Consider the following 10,077-nt stretch of genomic DNA (forward strand, 5'->3'; position numbering starts at 1 on the left):
CTCGCAAGGTGAAACGTCTGATCAGAGTGATTAAGATGAGGGAAGTGGCAACAGGAAGACAGAATATAGTTGCTTCAGAAATCTGTTATTTCTTGGCATGTCAGTAGCTTATTTCTAGATTCATCAGTTTATGTCATCGTACAGAAATGTTCTGAATAATCCTAGGTATGTTAGTGATACTTAGTGTGTCAATAAGTATGAATTCTCAGTTTTAGGTCCATTTAGGGTTTAATTCTTTAGTTTCTTGATTGATTTTCAATTGTAAGTGTGATTTAGACATATGAACATTGGTGTATTAGTTATAAGATTTTAATAAAAACAGAGACTGCAATTTGTTTTTCTTTCTTTATAAATAGTAGCTTCTATGTCCAATTTCTTTTTCTCTTCAATCCTTTCATCTCTTTACTACTATAAACACGGGCTATAAATTTATGTCACTAGAACACTTTAAATTAAGTGCTCAACTTGAAGCTGGATCAAGTTAGTATGACCAATTAGCGTTAATTGAATAGAATTCTTTAATTAAAGTGTTCAACTTAAGCCGGATCAAATTAATAGGACCAATAAGATTAGTCAAGTAGTGTCGTGTCTAGGTCAAATTAATATGTATGATGTATCTTCACTTGCAACACACAACACTACAAATAGATTCTATATTTTATCAGATCAATTGAATCAATTGGACTTAATGGTGCTTTTACTTTTGGTTTTTATACAAATTTTAATTATTGTCTTTTGTGATGTACTTCTAATGACTTGATATTTACTAATTAAACTAAATTAGTTTTACTGTACAAAAATTAAATTATTTTGAAGAAAAATTATTTTCTTCAAACGAAAAGAACATGGCATAAGGTAACATGATGCATAACCATGCTTTTGGGGAAAAAATAATCTTTGTAATTCTTTATGACTTTGTTTCATTCGTAATGGCACATATTGACATTAGACAAGCGGTTTGATTATCCAATATTCATTTGCTTCAAAATAATCACATTGTTTGATTTTTAGATTATTAATTAATAAAGTACTTCGTTTATTTTATACATGTTAAATTGAGAGAAATTTAACAAGATTCTACTTAATTATGTTTTTTTCTTTTTAGTAGATGTTTTTTCTTATATATAAGTAAATTGATTGTTGGAACAACAAGTGTGTAGTGTGTGAATTTTGTGAAAAAACTCAAAGTCCCACATTGGTGGGAAATGAGAGTTTTACTCTCTTTATAATATAGAGAGTGGGCTAAAAGGGTGTGGCCCTTGGGCTACCCACATTTTGTGGAGAGGGAGGACCTATATGGTAAACCATCTATCACACACACGCGCGCCGAACCGAGCCGGGCCGGGTTGGGTCGGGTCGGGTTTATTAAATAAACTTATTTTTTGGACAAGGCTAATTGCGTGATTAGTTCCTTGATTTTTGCTAAACGTTTTTGACTGATTACATTTGACCGTTTTTTCAAAACTGATTAATGGAGCGTTAATCATGCAAACGTTTTCACTGATTTTGTGCTAAACGTTTTGCCACGCATTAATCTTCTGTAACCGTTTTGAACGTTCAACTTATGACCGTTTTAATTGCGTGATTAGTGCCTAATTAAACAGCAGCAGTTACGTTGCAATTTTGCCTATAAAAGGCGTGTTGATTTCCTGTTTTAAATACACAAAAAAAAAATACAGAAAGCAATCTTCTTCTCCTCTCTATTTTTCCTTACAAAAACAAAACCCTCGAGCAGTTTCTTTTCTTTTCGGTGTTTAGTTGCCCGGTGGTTTTGTGCAGTTCCACCGGTATAATTACAATAGAGAAAGGCTGTTTTATCCTGGGGAACATCCGGTTTAGTACGAACTGCTTGCACATTTTCAGGGCAGTGCCGTGAATGTTCTAAAGAAAGCGACATAGTCCGCGACTCAGTCTAATTTTCGGTAACTTTGTTCTTACTGTTTTTGTTCCCGCAGTTCCGTTTATAACAGTGATCTAACATTAGCATGAGAATTAAGGGTGAATTAGATTTAAACCAAATTAAACATACGTTAATTTCATGTTCCTATGAGGCTATGACTATTAGAAAATATATGATATATATTCTCTTGTTATATTAGTTAGGAAGATAATGTAGTTTATATTTGTATTTATCTCTAACTTAGCTTGCACCAAACTTGGGTCATTCAGCTGGCCTAGCTAGGTATTCTAGGCCCACGACTACCACAAGCCTACACTGCAATGGGCCCAGAATCAGCTTACTCCCCAACGGACATTGAAGCGGCTATGCAGGCTCTCTCGTTCTCTCAACCGGACGGGAATTACTATATGGACACCGGTGCAACATCTCATATGACTTTGGACCGAGGTAGTCTTTCTCCCTATTTCAATACGAGCATTAATCATAATAATATTGTTGTTGGCAATGGTCACTTAATTCCGATTAAAGGTCACGGTAGTGCTACTTTACCCTCCCCCTTTCCACCATTTTACCTTAAAAATGTGTTACATGCTCCGAAATTAATTAAAAACCTTATCTCTGTCCGCAAATTCACCACTGACAATCAGGTTTCCATTTCTTTCGACCCTTATGGATTTTCTATTCATGACTTGCAGACGGGAACCATACTCTTGAGATGTAACAATTCTGGTGACCTCTACCCTCTATTTTCCAATAATCAAGCCAACTCTCATATTAATAATGCTGCTCTCACTACTATGTCTTCTGATCTTTGGCACAGCCGATTAGGTCATCCTGGCACTGCCGTTCTTCGATCTCTTACTAGTAACGGTTTTATTGATTGTAATAAGGCTTGTAAATCATATTGTTCTTCTTAACATCTTGGAAAACATTCTAAGTTACCTTTTTATGCCTCTAGGTCACATACTTCTCTCCCTTTTGATATAATTCATAGCGACCTCTAGACATCCCCCATTATTAGTTCATCGGGTCATTGTTAATATGTTTTGTTTCTTGATGATTACATCAAATTTTTATGGACATTTCCTATCTCCAAATAAGTCGCAGGTTAAACACTTATTTAAATCTTTTTACTCCTTAGTCCATACCCAATTTAAACGTAACATTAAAACCTTTCAATGTGACAATGGCACTGAATATATAAAAGGAACTTTGAAAGAATTTTTTGACAATCATGGGATGTTATTCCGTCTCTCCTGCCCTCATTCTTCCCCTCAAAATGGAAAAGCAAAACGACTGATATGTTCATTTTATACAGTGATTTTCTCCCGTCCCTTGGTCAATTTTAGGAGTATTATTGGCTCTTCGGAGTCACTTTTATTACTAATATGCGTTTTCCAGTGTTTTCGTAGTTTTGGTATTGTTTTGTAGGAAATTGCAGATTTAAAGCTTTTTCCCGGACTTATGATGGACCACTACGAGCGTTGGAGACAATGACCATAATTCACGGCCCAAGACCGATTGGATTCATCAAATCGGCAATCAAGGGCTTGGCGTAGGAATTTGGGACAAAGAGATTTAAGCCCAAAAGAAGTTAAGGCTGCCCAAAAGGTTCTCCCTCGCCCGACCGGGCAAGCCCTCGCCCAAAGGCGCGCCCGGCCGGGCGAGGCGTATAGAAGAGAAGCGCCCTTCACCCGGTTGCCGCGCCCGACCGGGCGCGGATGTAGTCAGTAGAGTCAAAAAGGCGCGCCCGGCCGGGCGATGCTCTGCCCGACCGGGCGCGTGTTTGTGTAGCCTTTAATTAGTTAATTTAGGAAATACGATTAATTCGGTTTTTTACGTTCTTGATCTTAGATTAGTTCCGATTAGAGAGTGTTAATTTCTTGTTTTTGATTCTCTTTGATACTTTGAAGAATTATTTATACACTTTACAATTTCCCATTAATCTTAGTAACAATTTTTTCCCTTTTACTTTCAGCAATTAAGTTCTTGATTAATTATGTCTTGTTTGATTTATTTCATTAGTGTTAATTTAATTATGTGTGAGTAGTTTAATTCTAGGGTTTATATGGGGATCCATAAATAATATGAAGGGGTAATTTATCATTGTTGATTGTTCATGCTTTGTTTGGTTTCCTATTGATTGATTTAACGTCGTGCAATTATATTAGATCTGGTTTATTGTATTGAGTTATGAAATATCTATTCGAGATTCGAGAGATGAGAATTGATGTTTATGCTTAGTTTCAATAGGCGGATTAATTTATAAATGGTCAGGTCAAGATTCGAGAGATGCGATTTAATACCGGTAAATTAATTCTGTGATTGTAATACGTAGCGAAAGCCCTTTATGATCTTATTAGTCTATGCATTGATGATTGATTGTTGTGTTTTACCCCGAAATATTGTTTATTGGTGACCCTATACCCTAGTCCTTTTATTATTGTTTCTTCTCCTATTTATTTTGCTTAGATTGGTGTTAGTTCAACAATTATATAAACAAGCTAGTTACTCCAATAGTCTAGATTATATTAATTAATTAGGAAGAGAAAGACCTGTCTCTCTGTGGATTCGACCCTACTTCCCTAGCTATATTAGTTGGTGGTTTTAGGATTTACTTTTGATTTAGGTGATACGACTTGAGCCTGTCAAAATTTGGCGCCATTGCCGGGGAGACGGTCTAGATTTTATTTCTAATTATTTTACTTTTGATTTAGGTGATACGACTTGAGCTTGTCAAAATTTGGCGCCGTTGCCGGGGAGACGGTCTAGCTTTGAAAAAAATAAAAATATTCAAAAATACGATCCAATGAATAATAAATCATACTTCCCTGGCCTCATTGTTTTGATTCTTGGTTTATGATGATGAGTATTGTAGATAGGTTAGCCATGATTTGACTATTAATTGCTTATATGTCTTAACATGAGTCGAATTTTGCCCAACTACTTGTGAATATAGTGCTTGGCTAGTTGATTTGGTTAGGAATGTGTGTTAGTTCCTGGTATGTCAATGAAATTGAGTCTCGGTTTGCAACTTTGAGTAATATTTGTATGAATTATTATTATGCACATTGAGGAGGACGAAGGCATTTGTTCTCTTAGGTAGCCTTCAGATGATTATAGATACATTTGTTCCCAACTTGCTACCCATGTTGTTACTTTGACCTTTTATTGTTGATTAGCCATATTACAAGCCTATTTTTGCCCCATTGGTTACTAGTCCCAAGCTTGGTTTGGGGGAGCTAATAGTGAGTGAGGTGAGGGAGTTGTAGTGTGCGCAATAATTACACAATTTGGGTGGATTTGAGAAGTTTTTATTTGTTCTTATTTTGTGGATTGGAAAAATTGAGAAATTGTGTTCAATGTTTGAAAATTTCCAATGTGAAAGAAAAAAAAAAAAAAAGAAGAACAAAAAAGCAAAAAAAATTGTTTAGAAGTTCAAATGTTCTAAGTGATGAAGGTTGATCAAAAGAAAGGAAAAAAAAGAAAAGGAAGTTCAAAGTTTGTTCACTCAAGTTCTATAATTTTATATTTTGTATATATGAGTGAAGTTGTAAGTGTGGGAATTATTGTTGATTAATTGGGTGTTTGGTGAATTTTTGTAGAGTTGAGTTGTGATGGAGATGATTAGGTCATTGTTTGTGTTTGACCTTGGTTTTACTTGTTAGGATTCTGGCTCCCTTAAGCATGGCTTTCCTCCTACATTTTCCCAAATATTTCCTACCTTTTTACCCTAACCTTACGTTACAAACTTTGAAGATCTTCTGACCATTGTTCATTGAGTTGTATGAATGTGAAATTAGTTGCTTTCCAATGCGAAGTTTGATTTGATATATTTCGAGTCGACTGCTAGGTTGAGTGCTTGTTTTCTTAAACACACGAGTGTTGTGAGTTTGGGAGGGCATTGTTTCACATATAAAGGGGTGGTTGGAGAGCGATCGAGTACATCTTTTACTCGCCACGTAAAAGAGTGAAGAGTGCGCGAGCACTAGTCTTGAATTCTATATGCTCTTGTGGTTTGCTTGATTTGACAATTGTTAGGAAGGATGAGTAATTAGATGATCTTGATTGGTTGACTTCAATGCATGCTTGTCAGATTTGCCTTGAATTAGTAAACTTGGTTTGCACTATTTTTGAGGTGAAGTATGTTTTATTTGTTCATTGATGAGTTCTTTGCTTTGGGACAAGCAAAGGTTTGGCTTAGGGGAGTTTGATATGTTCATTTTATACAAAGATTTACCCCCGTCCCTTGGTCAATTTTAGGAGTATTATTGGCTCTTCGGAGTCACTTTTATTACTAATATGCGTTTTCCAGTGTTTTCGTAGTTTTGGTATTGTTTTGTAGGAAATTGCAGATTTGGAGCTTTTTCCCGGACTTATGATGGACCACTACGAGCGTTGGAGAACATGACCATAATTCACAACCCAAGACCGATTGGATTCATCAAATGGGCAATCAAGGGCTTGGCGTAGGAATTTGGGACAAAGAGATTTAAGCCCAAAATAAGTTAAGGCTGCCCAAAAGGTTCTCTCGAAGGCTCGCTCGACCGGGCAAGCCCTCGCCCAAAGGCGCGCCCGGCCGGGCAAAGCGTATAGAAGAGAAGCGTCCTTCGCCCGATTGCCGCGCCCGACCGAGCGCGGATGTAGTCAGTAGAGTCATAAAGGCGCGCCCGGCCGGGCGATGCTCTGCCCGACCGGGCGCGTGTTTGTGTAGCCTTTAATTAGTTAATTTAGGAAATACGATTAATTCGGTTTTTGACGTTCTTGAACTTAGATTAGTTGCGATTAGAGAGTGTTAATTTCTTGTTTTTGATTCTCTTTGATACTTTGAAGAATTATTTATACAATTTACAATTTCCCATTAATCTTGGTAACAATTTCTTCCCTTTACTTTTAGCAATTAAGTTCTTGATTAATTATGTCTTGTTTGATTTATTTCATTAGTGTTAATTTAATTATGTGTGAGTAGTTTAATTCTAGGGTTTATGGGGATCCATAAATAATATGAAGGGGTAATTTATCATTGTTGATTGTTCATGCTTTGTTTGGTTTCCTGTTGATTGATTCAACGCCTTGTGATTAGATTAGATCTGGTTTAATTGTATTGAGTTATGCAATATCGATTCGAGATTCGAGAGATGAGAATTGATGTTTAGGCTTAGTTTCAATAGGCGGATTAATTTATAAATGGTTAGGTCAAGATTCGAGATATGCGATTTAATACCGGTAAATTAATTCTATGATTGTAATACGTAGAGAAAGCCCTTTATGATCTTATTAATTAGTCTATGCATTGATGATTGATTGTTGTGTTTTACCCCGGAATATTGTTTATTGGTTACCGTATACCCTAGTCCTTTTATTATTGTTTCTTCTTCTATTTATTTTGCTTAGATTAGTGTTAGTTCAACATTTATATAAACAAGCTAGTTACTCCAATAGTCTAGATTATATTAATTAATTAGGAAGAGAAAGACCTGTCTCTCTGTGGATTCGACCCTACTTCCCTAGCTATATTAGTTGGTGATTTAAGGATTTACTTTTGATTTAGGTGATACGACTTGAGCCTGTCAAAGACACATAAAATCCATAAACAATATAATTCGGAGCTTACTTGCACATGCCTCTTTGCCTCTTTCTTTTTGGCATCATGCCTTAGAAATGGCCACCTACCTCTTAAACATTCTACCAACCAAAGTACTAGGATTTAAGTCTCCCACTCAAATTCTATATCAATGTAATCCCTAATACTCGGAATTACGTGTATCTGGTTGCCTATGTTTTCCTCTCTTCCCTTCCACTACCATTCACAAATTGCAACAAAGGTCCTCCCCGTGTGTCTATCTTGGTCCCGCTGTAAATCACCGTGGTTCTAAGTGCTACAATATGTCAAATGGAAAAATCATAATATGTCGCCATGTGAGATTTGTAGAAACCGAATTCCCATTTTCCAAGCTTCACACACCTTGTATGGATGATTACTAAGTTCTAGCCTATAACCCAATTCTCAGCAACATACATCACCAAAATAGCACAACAACTCAACCCACGAGTATAACCACTCAGCTTGGCCCACACACGAATACAGCCCAACCACCTGAGTCCAATCCCCCAGGTCCGGTTCTTCACCCTCCTCTCCTGCAAACCAATCTCCCCTTCCCATCTCCTGCTGGGCTGAACTCTCCTGGACCAATTCCTCCTCCCTCTACGTCTCAACAGCAAAGCCCAGAAACCACTCCTCCCTCCTTAATGCGGACTAGGCCGTCAACTCAACCTATTCCAGACAACTCCACATCTATTCCCTTACACACTCCATCACCCCCTAACATTCCTAACTCCCATTCTATCACTACTAGAGCAAAAAATGGCATTTCTAAACCCAACTCCAAATATTTTCACAATTTTGCCACCATGACTATCCCTAACATTTCTCCTATACCTAAGGACCCCATTAGTGCTATTCGTGACCCTAATTGGAAAAATGCAATGTTAGATGAATTTAATGCTCTAATTGACAATCATACAATGGAATTGGTACCTAGGCCTAAGGATGTGAATGTTATTCGGTCCATGTGGATTTTTCGTCATAAAAGGAAGTATGATGGTTCTTTTGAACGATATAAAGCTCGTCTTGTAGGCCGGGGACGGGAAAACTCAACAGTAGGGAGTTGACTGTGATGAGACATTTAGTCCGGTTGTGAAACCGGCCACTATTCGTACTGTTCTTAGCATTGCTCTCTCAAAGTCTTGGCCCATTCATCAGCCGGATGTCAAGAATGCTTTCTTACATGGTTATCTCAATGAAACAGTCTATATGCATCAACCTAGGGGGTTCCATGACAAGAACCATCCTGATCATGTGTGCTTATTGAAAAAGTCTTTTTATGGTCTTAAACAGGCCTCTCAGGCTTGGTATCAGCGATTTGCAGATTTCGTGACCACTATTGGATTCTCTCATAGTATATCTGATCATTCTTTGTTTATTTATAGACAGGGGGCTGATACGGCTTATATTCTATTACATGTTGATTATATTATCCTTACAACATCATCTGATCATATGCGTATGCACTTCATTACACTCTTGGGTGCCGAGTTTGCTATGAAGGACCTGTGTCCTTTAAGCTATTTTTTGGAATTGCAGTGACTCGTCATACTAATGGTTTGTTCTTGTCTCAGAAACAGTATGCAACAGAGATAATTGACAGGGCTGACATATCTAACTGTAGCCCCTGCCACACTCCTGTAGACACTAAAACCAAACTTAGTGCCTCTGCTGACACTCCATTTGAAGACCCGACTAAATATTGGAGTCTGACCGACGCTCTACAATATCTCACTTTCACTAGTCCGGACATCTCATATGCAGTTCAACAGGTGTTCCTTCATATGCATGATCCTAGAGTTGAACATATGTCTGCTCTTAAGCGTATTTTACGCTACTTGCAGGGTACTCTCTCTTTCAGTCTACACTTATATCCATCCGCCACTCGTAAGCTCGTTTCTTATACTGATGTTGACTGGGGTGGATGCCTGGACACCATACGATCTACCTCTAGTTACTGTGTTTTTCTTGGTGACAACTTGATTTCGTGGTCGTCGAAACGACAACCCACCTTATCTCGTTCCAGCGCCGAAGCTGAGTACCGCGGAGTTGCAAATGTAGTTTCTGATTCGTTTTGAATTAGAAACCTGCTACTTGAATTACATTGCCCCATCCGAAAGGCTACCGTGGTATATTGTGACAATGTCAGTGCCATCTACCTATCAGGAAATCCGGTGCAACATCAACGCACCAAGCACATTGAGATGGACATTCATTTCGTTCGTGAGAAGGTAGCTAAAGGGGAAATTCGAGTTCTTCATGTTCCTTCTCGTTATCAAATTGCGGATATTTTTACAAAGGGACTTCCCCGTATACTGTTTGATGAATTCCGATACAGTCTTAGCATTAGTGATTCTCCCGCTACGACTGCGGGGGTGTATTAGAGAATATATGATATATATTCGCTTGTTATATCAGTTAGGAAGATAATGTAGTTTATATTTGTATTTATCTCTAACTTAGCTTGTACTTATCACTTAGTTAGCTCCTAGGTTCAAGGCTACGTAATGCATGGCCTTTGTATTTATACTGCACATTGATTAATGGAATACTCAAGCATTCAAACTCTTTC

At 37.5% G+C, this 10,077-nt stretch overlaps 1 protein-coding gene across 1 annotated transcript; it reads left to right on the forward strand.

The window, feature by feature from the left end:
* The first annotated feature begins 8,311 nt into the window (after positions 1–8,311).
* LOC110697413 (uncharacterized mitochondrial protein AtMg00810-like) lies at positions 8,312–9,583 on the forward strand. The gene is made up of 3 exons (XM_021874793.1): positions 8,312–8,533; positions 8,799–8,964; positions 9,045–9,583. Exons 1-3 carry the CDS (start codon positions 8,312–8,314, stop codon positions 9,581–9,583), a joined length of 927 nt encoding a protein of 308 aa, XP_021730485.1.
* The last annotated feature ends 494 nt before the right edge of the window (positions 9,584–10,077 follow it).

This window comes from Chenopodium quinoa, unplaced genomic scaffold (genome assembly GCF_001683475.1).
Source record: "Chenopodium quinoa cultivar QQ74 unplaced genomic scaffold, ASM168347v1, whole genome shotgun sequence".
Classification (NCBI taxonomy): Eukaryota; Viridiplantae; Streptophyta; class Magnoliopsida; order Caryophyllales; family Amaranthaceae; genus Chenopodium; species Chenopodium quinoa.